This window comes from Dermacentor silvarum, chromosome 4, assembly GCF_013339745.2.
Source record: "Dermacentor silvarum isolate Dsil-2018 chromosome 4, BIME_Dsil_1.4, whole genome shotgun sequence".
Taxonomy (NCBI): domain Eukaryota; kingdom Metazoa; phylum Arthropoda; class Arachnida; order Ixodida; family Ixodidae; genus Dermacentor; species Dermacentor silvarum.
Window position 1 is genome coordinate 95,014,826 of NC_051157.2, and position 19,810 is coordinate 95,034,635.

The 19,810-nt window shown below is 43.4% G+C and overlaps 1 protein-coding gene across 1 annotated transcript in view; it reads right to left on the minus strand.

The window, feature by feature from the left end:
• Nucleotides 1-14,280: 14,280 nt before the first annotated feature.
• LOC119450382 (uncharacterized) overlaps nucleotides 14,281-19,810 on the minus strand; it is a 10,296-nt gene continuing 4,766 nt past the window's right edge. The window contains exons 2-7 of the mRNA XM_049666492.1: nucleotides 18,222-18,254; nucleotides 18,053-18,106; nucleotides 17,865-17,936; nucleotides 17,652-17,717; nucleotides 17,460-17,531; nucleotides 14,281-14,489 (exon numbers count right to left, since the gene is read on the minus strand). Of these exons, the coding sequence (XP_049522449.1) occupies nucleotides 14,281-14,489; nucleotides 17,460-17,531; nucleotides 17,652-17,717; nucleotides 17,865-17,936; nucleotides 18,053-18,106; nucleotides 18,222-18,254 (506 nt within the window). The remainder of the gene's footprint in view (nucleotides 14,490-17,459; nucleotides 17,532-17,651; nucleotides 17,718-17,864; nucleotides 17,937-18,052; nucleotides 18,107-18,221; nucleotides 18,255-19,810) is intronic.

Here is a 19,810-nt window from a genome sequence, read left to right on the forward strand (position 1 = left end):
TATTTATACTCTATTTTATACGTAATCTTGCGTAATAAACATAGTGATCTTAGTTTAAGTGTTAGTCTTGGTTACAGTGGTGCGTCGCGGCGGTATTGCACACAAAAAAGAAAAGAACAATCAAACGTAAGAACAACGCCAAGTATTTGTTGGGTATTCACAGTAGCAAAAAGCAAGAAAGGAAGAATCCACAAACACTATGGTAATTTCAATATACTATGAACATCAAGAAAGAAATAACACGATTACACGAATGAATAAAAAAGTAAATAATAAAGGACTTGCAAAATGACGAGAATTGAACAGATGGAAACATATACAAATGCATACCAGCGAAGACTACCGCTTACAAAATAAATAGCCGTATCAGCGACAAGCAGCCAGCAGGATAAATAACAATTGTTTTTGGATCATTTCACGCCAAACTCACTAGATTTTGAGCTCGACCATTTCTTTTTTTTTCTAAAAAATACAGACGATTTCATTCTTCTAACAAGTCTGATAGCAAAGGCCTTCAGCTGGAAAGCTTTTGTTCGGATATTGACCACGATTTTGTTTTCATAAAGTAGTGAAAATGGTACATATATAAAAAAACTCTAAATATAATTTTTTTGCTGGCGTATTCGTTTAAACCTTTCCAGGCTGTATGATAAAGCGTTGCTTGTTCAGGTGACGGAGTTTTGTATTGCATTGTTCTTATTTTAGATGTGTCTTCATTGGCATGAAAAGGGAAATCTATCTATATAAGGTTCTAAAAATAAAAGTATGCGTTGTCTACAGACTTCCTTTCAACACATTTTCTGTCTCAGTAGAATCCAGACAAGCGATAAAAAATTGGGCAGCCCAAAAAAAAGACGAGAAAATCACACAAAAAGATCGTCAGCCCTTCCACTCCGTGAAGATGGTTAACCAGCGAAGGGTATATGAGGTTACACACACGTTCGGCAGTGACGGAGAGAATGAGGGTCCGCCGTTGTCGTTTGCATTCGATGTTTCGAGTTTGTTCGCCGGCGTGGTTAGCTGCATTCGGCCTCTATTTCGGCTTGCGATTCTTTGAAATTAAATTGCTTCAAAATTAAATCTCTCCGTTACGTAATACAATGAATGGCTCATACCCCCTTCAGCAATGGCTTATACCCACGTAAACGCGGCCTCCCCATTACGACGACAGCAGAGAAGTGAATTTCTACGCTGGAAGGATCAGTGGAGATGCATTCAGCTGTGGAAGCAGACGGCGACGACGACGAACGCTGGAGCAGTGGCACGAGCGTGTGCCGAGCACGAGCACGAGCCAACGAGCCAGCTGCGGAAGAAGACGACGACGCTCGAGCCAATGCTAATGATGATAACTTTCTGCACAGAGGCGATTGTGCCTATAGCTATATACGATTTCGCCTAGCCATATATTTTGCCTAGACATAGAAAGCTTCGCGCAAAAAATTCAGTAACATTCCACTCTGTGAAGGTGGTGACCAGCAAAGCTGTGTATGTGGTGATTGACCGTTGCTCCAGTGAAACGGTCCAAGCTTGCGGGATCGGGGCCACATGGACGGTTCGCATTTCTTTCCGCCTCGCCGTCCTGACGGGAAGCACGCTTACGCTTGGCATTCGCAGCCCGCTTATAGTCGGTGATCTCCTTCCGCCGCCGCTGCGCTCATTACCTTTTATGTTCACGCCGTCGTTCTTGGTAGGCACACTGTCCTTCTTCAGACCGTACAACATGTGGCCTACCCATTGTTCAGTTAGAGCAGAATTGTAGAAAGGAGTTGACGTAGAGCATCACGTTAGCAGACAGAAGACACTCAGATTGAATACGTGGGACGGCGTACACGTGTATTTTTGCAATTTGGTCGAGTGCTTGAAGCCTGCTTCACCTCCGCCGCGGGTCAGCCCAGTATTGCATTATCTTCGCGATCGGCCCACATTTTTGTTCTATGGACATCGATCCGCTTGAAACTAGCCATATAAAGCTTCGTTGTAAAATTCTTAAAATAGCAGAGAGTACCATAGTACCATATTTTACCACGAATTACAGCTGCCCCGAGTAAAAATATAAAATTCAACGCAGTATTAAACCAAGACAGTCGTCATTGATTTCTGAGCGGTTATTTAAAGGACCATTTCTTCAAGGACAGAAAATGAGTTGTGTTTCTAGTCGCTTTAGAATCGCGTACCTATATGTAATGCCGCGAAATTTCAATAAACATCGGTTGTTGTGCGCTCTTGTATGTGTCTTTGTGTGCCTAACTCAATCCTTTGTTTTAATTGCATGGTTTGCAATACGATATAATCATCTTCAATGAATGCAAGCAGTCCTTCTTCGAGAAGAAGCAGCACAGGCGACCTGTGGAATTTACGGTCCATACACACCTGATCGTATTCTGTGATCTGGTCCTTAACCATCGCTGCAGCTTCAGCAGCTTTTCTATTGTAGCCTTTCTCCCCGCACAAAGCCGCAGGTGATGTGGATCATCCGCTGCAGATAACGTACAGTGCGCTTTGAGCCCTTTAAAGGGTCTTCAGGTGATGGATTCCAGGCCCATGTTACGGAAGGCGTAAGGACCACCTCACTCGATGTACCAGTTCCACCATCCGAGACTTCTAGTGGACCCCCTGTACAGTAACATATAGGTTATAATAAAATGTCCACGATGCGACATGCTGCAAATATTTGTGTCAATCAAATTTCTTATGATTAACGAACCATAACGATTAAAGTGCCAAAGAGAGAGCAAAGACATTCTAGATTTTTAATGGTAATAGTTTTCTTAGATCTTTCGCCTGGTTGCTTGATTGTCAGCATCCGGACTACCCCCGCTGAACTCGCGTGCTCTCGCGCAACAAAGCTTGTAAGGGGCGACCTGCGCTCAAGTCGCATAAACGCATGCCGAATATTGCATCTGCGTGAGACACGTTCAGTTTTCAAGGCGCGTCCGCACGCGCATGGTAGGCGTGCCCAAGGTCGTGCGGACTCAGCGTAAGTCGCTCCTAACCGAGTTGCGCGATGTGTTTGTAACGAAACACTGACTAGATCTTAGAGAGCGACATGATGTCTTGCGAGAGGTTTGTTTCGTGTGAAAGTTTAGCTGTTGTGGTCTGTTGGCGCGGTGAGTCACGTTTCTTCGCAACCTTGGGTGACGGTGGCTGGGGGCGTCCTTCATCGATGTCCGCTGAGCATCTCCTGAAGAGATGCGCTTTTTTTTTTCGTTTTGGCGACCCACGTACATTAGCTTCGCTTAGACTGTCACAGTGCTTGGTATCTGCACTATCTCAAACGCCAATCGCTAGAGGAGTTCCTGGAATCCGTGGAGAAAGCGAGCGGAGGAGTGAACGCGGTTCCGCAACCGTTCTCAAGCCATCGTTGTTACTCCGTCGTTACCACAAAGCCAAGATTTTTTTCTCATCATGCCGCCTTGGTCACGCTGCCTCTGTCACGCCGTCATCATATCTATCGTCGTCACGTCACTGTCATTGTCATTTTCACGCTGTCATGCTGTCTGCCAAAACATGTTGACAATTGACCCCTCTATTAAGCACATTTATTGACAGCAGCAATATACTTCGCGGAAGTACTGCTAGCGTGTGCATTTCACTTCGGCGGTCCACATCGGCTTATTCGCTTACTTTGAAAATTCTCTTCCATGGTTTCTGCAACAGTTTTATTATAGTGATTACTTTCGGTGGAAGAACTCGGGTATTTGTTCAATTTGTTCCACAAAATGTACATATGTTTCACAATATGTACCTGAAACTGTTTCCTCGCCTTCGCTGCCAGCGCTAATTGCATGCCGCTGTAAGCACTTTTCAAGTGCCCAGCTCCCCACCAGCTTCACGGACGATCGAAATTTATTACGCTGACATCGCAACTCTAAGTTGTGGCCGTTATCAACTTACTGGGCGAGATCTGCTGTCGGTGCAGAAAAAGGTATTAGCTACCGTAGGCTGGGAAAGCACTGAAGTCCTTCAGAAACCGAATGCGCGGTGCCTAACGCATTCTGGCCGTGGCTTCTGCGAAATTCCCATGATGAAAGTTCAGATCAGCCAACATCGTATATATCTGTACATTTGGCTATATCATAAACTTGATGGCACTGCGTAGTTGAAATTTCCAATTTCGTACGATAATAAATATTAAGAAATTATATAGTTTAGGACTAGACCGTTGTGCTAGCTGGTGTAGCACATTGATTATTGTGCTCAAGGGTAAAATTGTCAGGGAAGGAGAAACCAGGCAGACAGAACAGGTGATTTTTGCCGTGTCCGCTAGGCCTCTCTTTTCCCGACAATTGTACCGCTCAGCCCGATGATGATATTTTTTGTTGTCATTCTCGAATCTTGCCTTCTAGGGAACAAATAATGACTAGACGATGCCAACCCTAGAGGCAAACCAAAATCAAGTTAACAAGACACGACTAAGTCGTTTATTAGTTTTCTAAGAATTTTTCTCTTATTTATTTATTTTATTGCCCTATTTAATAAGTACGCCCACCACACTAACAAACGCTTCCCTTACGCCTCAAAACTTCATCGCACACACCCAACAGATTACACAGTCTTTCACGCGCATCTAATGTAAAACTGAAGCATTCAATTCGTCTGCCATTCCACATACGATTCGTCTCTGGAACAGCCTCCCCGATAACATAGATTCAGAAACTGGCCTTGGTAAATTCAGGCACTCACTCAACTTTCTTATCCCTTCACGCACTCACTATTTGGTTTTAATTTTCAACTTTTCTCTTGCGCTATTGTAAATTTCTTTACAAACTTTGTGTTCAAATACACAGCTGCATGTCATTAATATATTTCTGTAATTTTTAAGCTGTGCACCTGGCTGGTGGTGTTTCTTCGACCTTGATGTCGGGAGTTTGCCAATTTTTCTTTTTTGTTTACTTGGTTCTATGCCGCCCTACCTCAATGCCCCATCTTGAGGCCTTGTAAAGTATTTTACAAATAAATAAAATAAATAAATAACATGGAGAAAAAAGTCGCCGAGGTACGCTTAAGTTCATTCTTAATTGCAACCCATGTATAGTAGAACAGAACTTCACCGTTTTAACAGCGTGCGTGGAAGAACGACACGAGACCGTTAGCGAGAAAGATAAATAATCAAAAGTAGTGTTTCTAAACGGGGTTCCCGACTCAGTCAAGCATAGACATTGATTTTAGCATGCACCCTGCAGCATGACCCTTCTGTTATCAGCGGTACTGACATGAAGTAGCTTGATGTGACTTGATTTTGGGCATTGATTGACGTGGCTATCATTGACAATGAGTATACAATTTGGGAAGTCGCTTTAATTTATTATCACTAAGAGTTTCCAGACTACCAGCTGTATGTTACCGCTGCTCGTCTTCGCAAAATGGTTTTAAATGTTAGCGGCTCATTGCATTTTTTTCAAAGGTAAGTGTAGATTTGGGACAGCGCTCTGCGCGAGACGCATTGATGTTTAGTAAAGATAATTATTTTGCTTCAATGGCTTAGAAGAAAACGTCGAATTAGAACAATTCCAAAAAATGCAATAAAGAAGTTTTGCTTTGCTTGCAGTGTGGTACACGTTTGCTTTATCTTTAAAAGTATCTATACGGTGAACTTTTACTATGTGAGCGCAATTTTACTATGCGGTCACAAATTTCGACTTGCCGTTATGGACATAGGTATCAAACCCAAAAAAAGTTTGTTCTTTTCGCAAATTTCACTTTCTCGCTCTTTCTACCGGCTTTTCTCCTGTTATTTTTTCTATTTTTCGAGGGTCGTCAACATGCAGTGGTGGAGAAATATTATTGTCATTCGTCATGTAAGAATAAACCACTTAATCATACCACTAATTCCAACCCGTACTCACTGAGAATTTCGTACGATGGAATTTCTCGTGTGAACAGGCAGAGCAGTTAATTTGAGTGGCCAATCAGTGTTCTTGCGAACAAAAGGCTTTCTTAATTCTATCTTTTCTTCCGCTTGCCTCCAGAGGAACTGTGCGGAGAATTTATCGTCTACAGTTGTCATTTGTGCGGTATACATTCCGCGCTTTTTCGTGCATGACAACATTCATTTTGTCGTTAATTCCCACAAAAGCTGGCTTACACAGACTCTCCTTGTACGACTATTTCTTAGGGTTTTTGTCGTGAACTATCTGCATTGATTGTGAATCAATACAATATTTTCTTTTCAGATTCGCCCTGTTTTTGTTTGGTTCTGAAGTACGGGCAAATCGATTAAGCTAATTAACGTTTTGAATGACTCTTTGCCGATCATATCTTACGGCTGCACGATGTGAATTACTTTCTCAAACAGTTCAGAGATCCTTTTCTTCTTTTCTTGAGTCACTGAGTTCTTTGAAGTTTCCTTGTCACGGTCGCATGAGAAGAACGACGTTATTGTGGATGCCCGCTTAATCCTTGATCGAATTCTGTCGTCCCTGCAGAGTACCCTTCAGATATTTACTTTTCGACGACCGCATTTACCGATCAATAACAGCTTTGCCTTCATATGTAGTATGAGACGCATCGTCAAGTGCTTAGGTCACTCGTTCAAGTTAAGAGAGCCGAAGTAACTTGCTATGACTGGGTCTTCTTTTGCGCTATCACTTATCTGGCGTCGTGTTTTTTTTATGTTCATTTGCATTTTCTCCCTCAGAAGTGCCCCTCGGTGCCGTAAACTTTGATAATTCTGACTTTTCCTGATATTTCGCGTGCTTAAAAATGAATATTGCTAAGTTGGGAGATTTTGTGAGAGAGCGGGAAGAAAATGAACGGGATCAGGTACGTAATACGTATCACCGGAGGCGGTCATATAAGCCGTGCGTATCAGTGTAGAGTTCAATACGATTTAAGAAACCAAAATGTACAATTAGAAATATACCAAAGGCCATTTCGTCTTATTGACGTATTTGCGTTTAATTAATTTACTGTAGTCTGATCGCAGGGGTACAAGTGGACCAGTGGTGATGCAAACAATACTATGAAGGTAATTTTCTTGTAGGCTCAGACTCTCATATCGGTTATGTACTCTTCGCTAGGAAAGAATAGAATACAGATACGTCGAACAAGCAACTCCTTACAGCTGCTCAAAGATACTGTCAAAGTTCCCTCGAACGCGAGCAGCTTTGTTAAAATTTGTTCACTACGACGGCAGACGTAAAGACAGGGCAGAGGCATTATAAACTAGGTATACTGGTCGACAGGACGTCCTATATACGGACGCTGCAGAATATGACAGCAAAGCGGCATATGCGGCCGTGGCGGTTAGAGAAGACGGAACACCGATGGCGTGCTGCACAGTCAGTGGCGTCGAGACGGTTGAAGCTGAGGAAGTGGCCATAGCCTTGGAAGTCAGCCAAAGGGGGGCAAAGGTGGTCATCAGCGACTCCAAGAACGCCGTGAGAAATTACGAATCGGGGAGGGTGACGGAGACTGCCATCCGTATATTAAACAGGGACGGGGGACCCAGACAGCTTGTTCTGCTCGTTTGGGCACCAGCTCACCAGGGACTTAGAGGGAACGAGGAGGCTCATTCGGTCGCCCGAGGTCTCACTTACCGGTCGACCCCCGGAACCACCCAAGTCACCGAAACTATAAACAGAAGAGAGGATATGCGCGCATACCAGGAAATCACAGTATGCTACAGACTAAATCGATAAATTTACCCGGCAGCGGACAGAACACTCAGTAAGAAAGATGAGGTTATGTGTAGGAAATTACAGACGGGGGTTTTTCCATACCCCGTACTCTACAGCAAGTGGCATCCAAGAGTATTTGATTCAAAGTGCAAATTCTGTGATGAGGCAGCAAATCTGGTTCACATGGTGTGGACATGTCCGTCTAAGCATGATAGCTCGCGCACTCTAGAATCCTGGGAGGCTTTGCTCCGCTAGCCCAGACCCCAACGTCCAGCAGGACATCATCGGTCAAGCCCTTGCTGCTACTGTGTCTCAAGGTATTCCAGCCGACGGCTAGGGGCGACGGTTGAGAATGATTTCTCTCCCGACGTTGACTGGTGTTTGTTTAATAAAGTTGTTCCTCCTCCTCCTCCTCCCGGAGCCAAACGGCGCTCCCTCCCCTCCTTCCCACGCTGCCTCCCTCCCTGCGCGCGCGAGATTGAGCCGCGATCGGCGGATTGCGCGAAATGCGCAGTTGCTGCAGGAGTTGCTGTCGGAGAACAACACCGCCCCCCCCCTTCCCTCCCATCCCTCCACGGCCTTTCGCGCGACGGAAGACTGCGCGTTTCCTGTCAGCTTCTCTCTCTTGCGCGCGCCAGTATGAGCCGCGACCGCCAGCTCCCCTCGCGCACTTTCATTCGCACATACAGCATAGGGCGCACGGCGACGGTGTTATCGCCCTTGGACGTTATACAGAACACCACAGCGACAGCGACGGCAGAAATGAGCAAGGAGTATCCATATAACCGCTATCGCAATAATAAATAAATAAATCCCTACAGCCCTTTGTTTCGAAGAGTGGTCAGTTGTCCTTACGAATTACCTTAAATTGCTTTCATGACATCCTCCCCTGCAACAGCAACATGTAACGTTACGTGCCTTCTTATTCATTTCAGATCAATCGAGAAAAAGACTTTCTTATGTATAATTACGGTGCCTCCGAGAACCAAGACCGCTATGGTCAGGTAAGGAATCAGTAGTTTTATTTCGGCTGGTTGGTCGTTTACGTTGAAAGGTTACAATAGGCGCAAAACGTTGAGGACAGAGTAACAGGACATGGACGAACTACCAACTGGAGTTTATTCACAAAGAGCACTCGCCTTTAGGTGCAACCACGCCTCGCTTAAAGGTCACACATGCAAGAAAAAAAAAGAAAACAAGAAGATGCAGCATATCTCATCACAGCCACGGGGCGTTATGAATGATGCGATGAGCGTTAATCGCGGCAGTCATCTAAAAACAATAATTCCTTCTCTAAAAGAGCAATGAGTCATAAGAGAAATACAGTGAGGTTAATCAGGCTGAGCGTGGTAATCTGACCAGCACTGGAGAAGAGTGAAGGGATTGAAAGAGGAGAAAGAAGAGAGAAGTTAACATTTTACACTGCTACACGCACAATTAAGCGTTCATCGCCGTGTCAATCACAAGCTGTCATGTAGGCTGGTGCATTTCAAGAAACGCAGCAGTGCTTTTGTGGCTTTGTAGATAGCAGACGCACGACGCCACGGTCCCAAGATCTTATCTCCTGTGAAAGGCCTGTCACTAAGTGCCCTAAAGCTCTCCGAAGGCCCATTCTCTGATCTTCGTACGTTGGGAAGTCACCTAGGAGATGTTTGATCGTTTCTTCAACACCACATATGCTGCAATTGGCACTGTCCGTCCTTCCAATCAGGAATCAGTAGGCCTTCATGAAAGAAACTCCTAGTGGTACGCGGCGCAGTAACGTTCTTCTCGTCGAGTAAAACCGGGCAAAAGTTGTAATCTAATATGTGGGTCCATGGCATTTATGCGCCGCTTGGTGAACTCTGGTTTATTCCATTGTCTTAGACTAATAATATTGCCACCTGTAGTAGTGGGGACAGGGAAAGAGCAGAGGCACAAGAAGAAAGACGAGTGCGTGCTAACCACCCACGCTCGATAGTTAGGTCTCGCCGCTGTTTTCTCCAGAAGCCAGCTGCTCTCAATACACGTCGTCAGCCCCCTTTGAATACACGTGGTAAAGTGGTGGTGTGATTGAGGACCTTAATCGAGAAAGTGTAAGAATTGGGTTGAAGATGAATATGCAGAAGACAAAGATAATGTTCAATAGCCTGGCAAGGGAACAAGAATTCAGGATCGCCAGTCAGCCTCTAGAGTCTGTAAAGGAGTACGCTTATCTAGGTCAATTACTCACAGGGGACCCTGATCACGAGAAAGAAATTTACAGAAGAATAAAATTGGGTTGGAGTGCATACGGCAGGCATTACCAAATCCTGACTGGGAGCTTACCACTGTCGTTGAAGAGAAAAGTGTACAATCATTGCATTCTACCGGTGCTAACATATGGGGCAGAAACTTGGAGGTTAACAAAGAAGCTCGAGAACAAGTTAAGGACCACACAAGGAGCGATGGAACGAAAAATCTTAGGACTAACGTTAAGAGACAGGAAGAGAGCGGTGTGGATCAGAGAACAAACGGGGATAGCCGATATTCTAGTTGACATTAAGCGGAAGAAATGGAGCTGGGCAGGTCATGTAATGCGTAGGATGGATAACCGGTGGACCATTAGGGTTACAGAATGGATACCAAGAGAAGGGAAGCGCAGTCGAGGTCGGCAGAAAACCAGATGGAATGATGAAGTTAGGAAATTTGCAGGCGCAAGTTGGAGTAGGCTAGCGCAAGACAGGTGTAATTGGAGATCGCAAGGAGAGGCCTTCGTCCTGTAGTGGACATAAAATATAGATGATGATGGTAAAGTGGTGGAGGTGCGGGGTGAATATATGGGTGAACAGTATGGGCAAGACAGCTGAGGTGCCACGCTGCGTCCATTCTCGACAATGGTATCAAGGTGCTTTCACATTCTTCATGTGCCTCACGGGCTTCATTACCAGTAATGTCAGTGTCCAGGTAGCCACTGAAATAATATTCGTGATCTCTGTTCACCGCTTTATGGTAGTGTATCTCGGCCACCAATTGTTCATGCGGGCCACCGCGCAGTGCTGATCAGATTGATTGCAGGGCTGCCTTCGATTCACAGAATATAGCTCAGTAGTTTGGTGACTGTTAATTCACATAAAGCACTGCGCTACGGAAGGCGGCAAGTTCGAACTCTGCCGATATTGTGACGTGGCTGATCTTGAACATCTTGCCGATTGACGTCGACGGAATAAGCACCGCACCAGTAGAGCTGGTTTGAGTCGAAGTGACATCTGTGTAAATGTGAGCACCATTGGAGTAAAATCATACAGTAGATGCAGAGCGGCTTGATCCAGGGCAAATTTATCAAGTCGGACTGCTTACCAGCACCTGTAATGGAAATCCGCATTTCTGGTTGCTGGAGACACCACAAGGAATACCATAATCTAGCTGCAGACGTGAAAGTTAATGGAAAAGAGGATAAATAGGAGGCCACAATGTTCGAAAAAATTATCTGTGGTATACTTTCCGAAATAGAAGCAAGGCGTGAAGACTGGAGTCGGCAAAGGTGTCGAATATTAGTTATAAGGCTGTTTGTGGCGATAACGTACTGATGGGATCTTGCTTGGCAATGCCAGTGTTGCGGCGGTTGAAGCGCAACGTCGTAGACCGAGACAGGTTCTAAGAGCTTAGGCTTGCATGCTCTCAAGTACTGTGATATTTGTCTTCCGGGTGCTGCACAGTACCGGAGTGCTGTAACGCAACGAACCCATGATGAGCACCTTGTACTATATTGAAGCATAGAAGACACCGACGCTCCCCTTGTTTTTCTGCGTTGGCTTTTGATAGGTGACTGATCGACAGGAGGCTCTAACCCAGACAACACACTGACATCCTTTGGATGTCCTTGGGATCTCCTGCTCAGGATGTATGGGATGTCCCTGGGATGTCCCATACAAATCCCCAAATCCTCCTAAATGAGACAAAAAACGACATCCACAGGATGTCCGTGAAATGTCCCCTCCAGGACATTCTGGGAGCATATTTTGATGTCCGCAGGATGTCCATTAAATGCCCCTTCCAGGACATTCTGACATCGTATCTGGATGTTACATATTCCAGTTTCCAGAAATTACCAGTGCATGCAGCATTTAAAGGGCACATACCCACAAATAGAGAGAATTTTTTTTTAAGTTGTACATTTATTGAAACATTTCTTGACTTTAATCGCCTTCAACGTACTCTCCTCGAGATGCAATGCACTTGTTTTTCTGCTTTTTTCCACGGCTGCAGGCTTCAGTGGATCTGTTTCGTCTTTGTATATTTACCAGATCTTGAAAACACAAGAAACAGAGCTGCGAGCACAGCAGAACACACATCTACCTACACAGCATCGAGCGTGTGGAAGTTCCCAACATCAAATGGGCCAACAATGAATCTTGCCCCCCCATGTTTCAATTTCAAGCCTGAAACAAGAGCTTGAATATGCTTTCATGACGAACAACTTACAAAATAACTGAAGGCTATCATCCTGTAACGCTCCTATAACAGAATTGAGTAATGTAGAAAAAGCAATGACACAAGTGCAGCGCATCTTAAGTTTTCTGAAGACGGCTAAAGTTTATAAATGTTCAGACAGAAAAATTAATTTTTGAAACATTCTTAGTATTTTTGGATTTCTTGCTGTAAGTGTATGACTAATTTCATGTGAACAATGCAAAATAAGTTAGACAATATTTCACAACAGTTAAACTTTGGAGATGTATTTTTATTGCACACATCCCATGTATAAAATGAACACATATAATTAAAACATTCTCCTCACAGGAACTATTTATACAAAGTTTAAAATAATCATTTTATTTCTGCTCTGTTGTTTCCTGTGCTTAACTGAAATTTTGATTTCCTGAAACCTAATTTCTTTATTGGCGCACACAGCCTGCACAGCCTGCTTAACTCCCATCTAATAGTGCAGAATCAAAGTTGTATTTACTTGCTAAGGTGCTTCTGTGTATGTTGCTGTGCACTTTTTAAACATTGTACAATAGTGTGCCCAGTTGCACCAATAGTTAATTACTGTTAATTGTGCTCTCTTAGCTCTTAATTCCACACTACTATAGAAGAGTGTTAAGCAGGCAGCACAGGCTGTGTGTAACAGTAAAGAAATTCAGTTTCAGGAAATAAGAATTTCAGTTAGGCACAGGAAACAACACATAAAAAATGATGGCACTGAAAGTGGCGAACATAAATATTAAAAAACAAAGAACCAAACACTGGTGAAAAAACAAAAATGTTCATACAAGCAATGCAGAAAATCTGCAACCAGAAACTGACTTTAAGCAGGATCATACTTGACGTTGAAAACAATTATGTTTGTTGCGCAGCAAGCCGCTCAGCAGCATGGCGGAACCACGTCATGGCGGCCCTCTCGACATCCTTTAGCGTGGCATCTGGGTGTCTTGCGTCATTAGTCAATGTGCCTGCATGCATAAGCAAAATTATCCTTTCTATAAGTTTTGTACACCACACAGAACTTGGACCAATGTGATACTACACTAAAAAGACAAAACTAAATACACCACTAAACTCGGCAAAACATTATTAATAGGTGTATAAGCCATTTATATATTTTGCCAAAGAAAATCCATCTCGCTAGGCAATAAGGGGTCTATTCTGCCAAAGCAGCCGAAGTACAGTGGGTATACTGCTTGACATCAAATTAAAAATAACTAAGTGATGTCAATATTGCTGCAGGTAACTCACCACACATAAGCTTGCACAGATGCAGCTCGGAGATTTTTTTCCCCTTCGCACCAAACCAGCTGAAGCTGATTGCAGCATTCCAGCTCAGGAGGGACTGTAGTATGCGTGTTGTTTTCTGTTTTGTTGAGTCCCCTCCTTGGACAGCCATGTGCTTCTTCTGTTAAAAAGAAACAAACATACAGTACACATTGAAAGTTTCGCAACCTAAATGATGCCTTGGTAATAGAGAAGTGCAAACTGGCTTCTAGTATTATACCCCTGTCACACGGCACATGTAATGTCATTTATAGTAAATGACATTCATACCGAATGTCATTGCCGTCTTGGGTTCCCGGTCTACACGGGTAAACAAAATGGCATTCGCAATTGATGGCAATGTTTATCGGCAGGCTGCTATGATAACGAAACCCTACAAATCGTGCTTCTTGTTTACATCTTTTCACTATATTGTTAAGAATACAATGGTAAAAATTGGATGGTTATCTGAAAATATATTACATTTCGTTTTAACTTAGCTATTTTGTAATTTTTTGCCAAGCCACTGTCGTCGAGAGTACACAAGTCGCGCGTGAATGAGTTCGGGAAACTCATTCAACGGGCGAATGCCATTAGCAGTGAATGTCATTCACTATGCCCGTGTAGAAGCAACAAAATGGCATTAACACGTAATCTCATTCGCTGCGAATGCCATTACACGTGCCGTGTGACAGGGGTATTACTTAAATTGTTTAAAATTGTCAAACAGTTGTATGCAAAATTGTAAAGCATGCCATGAACCAGACTTAGTGTCATAAGTAACATCAGCGTCAATCTGTCGTGTAACTACAGCACATTGTAGTTACAAGGCAGGCAACTTCACACTGAGTCTAGGTCATGAAGCAACATGATTAGGGAGTGGTGGCCTAATTAAAATTCGTTTAGCCATAAAATTGGCAAGATTACAAAAATAGACGAGGCGGAGACATTACCATCTGATGTGAGCTTGTTTGTCTGTCTGTAGTTTTTTCTCATAGTCGAGCACGTCTGCCACATCCGAAAAAGGCAACTCTGGGAGGTGACAAGGGTGCGACGGAGCACTGTCTGCATTGCTGAGCAGCTCATTAAGATATTGTGAATGGGCCTGCTGGGTCTGCTTAATACCATTCAGTATTTGTAATATCCTTTCCATGAAGGCTGAAAAAGAAAATTATTGTCTTTAGTATTATGTGAATTTTCAGTTCAGCGCTATTTGCAGGATGAGAAACTACTGCATGTATTCGAATATAGGTAGACCCTTTTTCGAAAATCTTACCCAAAATTAGTCATCAACCATATTTGGGAACAAGGCTAGCCAAGTTTAATGATTTGAAAAAGTAGACAGGTCGGCCGGAAAACAGAACATCTGGCCTGCGACTTTACGTGAGGGAAGGGGAAGAGGGGAAGAAAGAGGGTCACAATGGAGGATGACAATGGGAGGAACGAGGTGAAAGGACACATTGCATAAATATTATCAGAATCGTGAGTCCAGGCCCGTGTCGCCTAAGGCTAGCCAAAGTACCAAGCTAATCGAGTTCCTCAATTGCGCCTACCACATGGCCAGTCTCGAGATTATCCAGACTGGCTTGAAAGAAAGCTGCATGTCCAACACACTCGACGGCACACGAAGGGCGTCATTTGGGGTGCCGAAGATGCCTGTGAAGCGTCCGTCGAGGTTGTCTTCTCTGCCATTTCAGACAGCGAGCTTGTGGCATCAACTAGCGAGATTTAGTAGCCGAGCATAAGGCAAATAATGGTGTGTCATGTTCAAAGTGCTTTGTTTTTCTAGAAAGATATAGCTCGATCTATATTCAACTTGTATTTTAAAATTTTTTCAGTGATTTCATTATACAGGGGTCAACTTTCATTTGTTCTTAACCTATTTTCGTAAATATATACGGTACTTGACGTGGCAATTGGAAAAAATACAGTCATGAGCATTATTAAATGTACTACCAGCCATAGTTGTTGTAACACAAACAGCGAAGCCTCCATGTGCCTTCTTTACGGTTCTGTCATCTAGCACTCGCCTTGTGATAAAAGCGCGAGCGAGGATTCACGATTTGTCCAATGCTGCAGCCATGCCACCTACCACAAATGCCTTTCTCAGTCACCACTTGCACGCTAGCAACCATTGTTGCTCGAATGATGGGGTACACTCATAAAGAAGGAATAAGCGATAAACTGCGGCACTGACTCATGGTGTCACTCCGTCACGACGACATTGAGAAAAGATAGTGCGCCAGTGGCAACACACAAAAGCCTTTCTTGAGTGATGCATGGCTGCGGCATAGGGGTGGGTAATGAATACTCACACTCACGCTATTATCATGAAGCCAGAGCTAGGCGAGAATAGACTGTATAGAAAGTATGTACTCTGCCTTTCGCATTTCAATTTATGCATATACATAGCACAAGTGAAAGGAACGTATTGTTCAATTACCGTCTTGAATGTATTGCTCAAGAGATGGAGCTCTCAGAACTTGCTGCTATCATTTACACTGCAGAATTCAACAGAGAACATAGAGATTCTTCTTTATGCATGCTGAAGAGTAAAACGCAGATATAATATTAATGACTGGACAGCCAGCAAGATTGCAAGAAATTCTGAACCTGTGCTTGTTAGCATGGCTTCATGACAGAAAAACAGAATGACAAACGGGACGAGAAAGAGACAACTGGACTATCAAGAAGAGGGTGCTAAAACCAGGCATGTGTCCTTAAGGAAAACGAAACAAGAGCGTGTAATCTGTCACTCACAGAGATAGCCAATTTCTTTTTCGGTCAAGGCAACTATGCATCACTGTGCATTATAAAGGGATTTCATGTGTCAGCTCGCTTCTTGCTGCAGTGGCTTAGCGGCTATGGTGTTGCGCTGCTAAGCTCGATGTCGCAATTAAGTTCCTGGCCCCCACGGATGAATTCCCATGGGGGACGGAATGCAAAAATGCTTGTGTGCCGTGCGTTGGGTGCACGTTGAAGAAGTCCAGGTGGTCACAATTATTCCGGAGCCCCCCATTACGGTGTGCCTAGCTCCTAATCATATCCTGCTATCGGCGTGTAAAACGGCAGAATGAAAATTTTTAGTCTCAGCTCACCACCAGTTGCACTGAACAACAAAAAAGTGGCTATATCCGTGACTGAATGATGGGACCCTTAATTATAATTGTAATATTGCCGTCGTGATGCCATAATGGTCATTCCCATCTTCGTCCTTCCAACTTCATCATCCCACTCTCGCCATGTTGTCATCACACAGTTCTTGACATACCATTGCCTCCATGCAATCATCATCACACTTGTTTTCCATCATCGCTTCAAACACGTCACCCTATTGTCGTGGACGTGCCATCGTCATCATACGGTTGTTGCTGTACTGTCTTCGTCACACCGCCATCACCATGCACTTGCATCATCCCATTGTCCTCGTGCCATAGTCATCACATTGTGATCATTATACCATAGTGATCATTTCAAAATTGTCATCTCCTTGTCGTCATGCTGTTGTCGTCACAATGCCTTAGTCGTTCCATCGACATCATTCTTTTTTTATCATTACATCATCGTCACAGTCTTCATTATGCCATCACGATCGTGGGCAACCTTGCCAGGCGAGTGCCATAGAAAAGCGAGCTGATACTGGAGACATCGTAAGTCGCCTATAGCCAAAGCAATGAAAGTCTCAGAATGGCCACTACAGATTTTAAATAAACGTGACTTCAGCAATACGATGTGCTGCTATATTGCTTGAATGCTTATCGCATTACCGTTAGCAGTCATCGTGAGATGGGTTCTGCCGTAAGTTTTTCTGTCATGAAGCCAGCAAGATAACTCAATAACAAAGCTGATTTAGTGCTAAGGATATCACCTTCTGTTTTCAATATGTTATAAAGAAGAACAATCTAAGTGCTAATGGAATTACTGTCACACTTCTGGGCACATGTTATCACAAATGTCAATGGTACATGTAGATACAAAAAAAATCATTTGCTTCAAGTAAATATGGAGTCAAAACAACACAAATCGGTCTTTGCAGAAAAAATACTGAAAACTTGGCCTTGGTAACATAAGCTCCAACAACAGTGAACCCTATTAACTATAACCATAAATAGAAGGTGGACGACATACCGAGCACTTGTGGGTCTGCGTGCAACCTTGTAGTTCCAGTCACACATGTGGATACTGGCCTGTACGATGAATCTGAATATAAACGACACCACAGGTTATGCTCTGCCTGACTAGTGCAATTAAATGTCCAAAGGCAAAAATTGGATTCGGTGAACAAAACCAGCAAAAATTTATATTACATGCATGACATACCAAGAGGTTGCAACTCTGTGAAGCTGGCAACTTCAGCGTGGGGCGGAGGAGGCCTGCATAAAGCATCTGGAACAAAGATTTAAGAGGATAGTTAGATAGACAGGCTCAAATTGCCTGAAGTAGGGAACGAATGCTGATTGCAATAAAAAAAAGTAAATGTCGAGAACTACAGCAACATAACAAAAATAGCAACGTGACATCAGGATGACATACCAAGTACGTGTGGTTCCGTGTGTGGCCTTGTAACTCCAGCAAGGGATGCAGATACTGGTATATTCGATGAGCCTGAACATAAAACACGCCACAGTCATTTTAAACATAATGTAATAAGCGCTAAAAAATGCGAAAGTGGAAACAATGAATGACAGCAACATAATGATGTATACCACATAATGAGATACCACGAGTTTGCAATTCTGTGAATGAGCTGGCAGCTTCCGACCTGTGCAAAGCATCTAAAACAAGACGCCATGGTTTACGCTCAACCTCGCCGCAGAATGCATAAGCAAAAAGCAAACACCGAACTGCAGCAACATTAAGAACATATAACATTGCATATGAATTACATACCGAGCACATGTGTATTCGTGTGTGACCTTGTAGCTCAGCAAGAGATGTGGATACTGGCCTGTATGCTGAACCTGAACGTAAAACAGACCATAGGTTATGCTCCACGTGACTATAAACTAGGACAGTGAATGACAGCAGCACAAAGATGTACATCACATGGATGACTAACCACGAGTTGCAAGTCCGTGTATGAGCTAGGATATTCGGCGTGGGCAGCTACAGACCTGTGCAAGGCATCTGAAACAAACACACCACGGCTTACACTCTGGCAGCAGAATGAACAAGCAAACAAAAATCTAAATATACTACCTGAGACCAGCAAAATATTTATACTGCCAATAAATTGCATGCATAACATACAAAGCGTTTGTGTCGTGTCGTTATGTATTCCACTGACATTCATTCAAAAAGGGTCGGTAGTCTTTAAGTGGTCTCAATTTTGTACAAGAGGTGCAGAAGCTGGGAGTGAGGTGGGGAATGTGGGTGGGTGTTGTGTAAGTGTCCACTATGCGGACACTTACAGAATACACTCCCCCCCAATCTTTACAATGCACCTGAATAATAATATGCAGTACTCCAGTGCACAACTGTTTGCAATATGGTATACAAAGTAACAAACTGCAATCACATATGTAAAGACATACCAGGCACTTGTGCTTCCATATACTGCCTTCTCTCGAAAGGCATAGATGATGGTCTGTACAGTACAGCTGAAACAGAAAGAGGCCACTACTTATGCTCCACCTGACCACAGAATGTACAAAAAGAAATAAAACGTTATGTGCCAACACAGAGGCACATGGCTGGTGAGACAATAAAGAAGCTGCAGGAGAATAGTAGTTAGCTTAACCTAGTCCTGTAATTTTGCATTACGAACATTGTGCACCAGTTTGATAACAACTTTTCAGAGCGAAAGTCTTACATTAGAGTAGCTGTCTTCAAAGGGCAGCTTAACAACCTTGAAGGAAACATAATATGGTACTTGTAATTTGCTGAGCCTATGGATGAAGCTTTCAGCAGTGTCACAGTCTTTAGCAGATACTGTAGTTCAGAAAATGGATTTGATCCTTGTGCTGGAGCATATATGGAAAGTTAGGTCAACATAACTAGCTCTTAAGTTAGGAGCTGCAGGTGAAGTTAAAGATTAGCACAATGCTCCACAGTATGCATAAAGTGAAGACGCGATATGGTGCGACCAGTGGTCCCCAAAAAAAGTGTACAAGAAGGTTGATGAACTTTTGAGTATGACACCGCTTTAATTGCTACCACAGCATAAACGACAAAAAACAATTTAGGGTGGACCACTATTCTGGCCCGTATGCTTGGCAATTGTGCAGCGGGCACTGCAGCATAGGTAACAGCAACCTAACTAGCTAAAACTAACTAAAACAATGTAGCAATTACAATTTCTTGTAGCATGTGTGCATAACTCCTAGACATAGGCAAATAAACAGCTAAAGAATCTGAACGGCAGTAAAAGTCAACTTTCTCTAAAGGTCGAAATAAAGTGAAAATTACCACGTAGACAATTATATAGCTTACGGTTAACCCAATTTCGTTCAGGCTAAACTTAGAAAGTCAGAGATGAA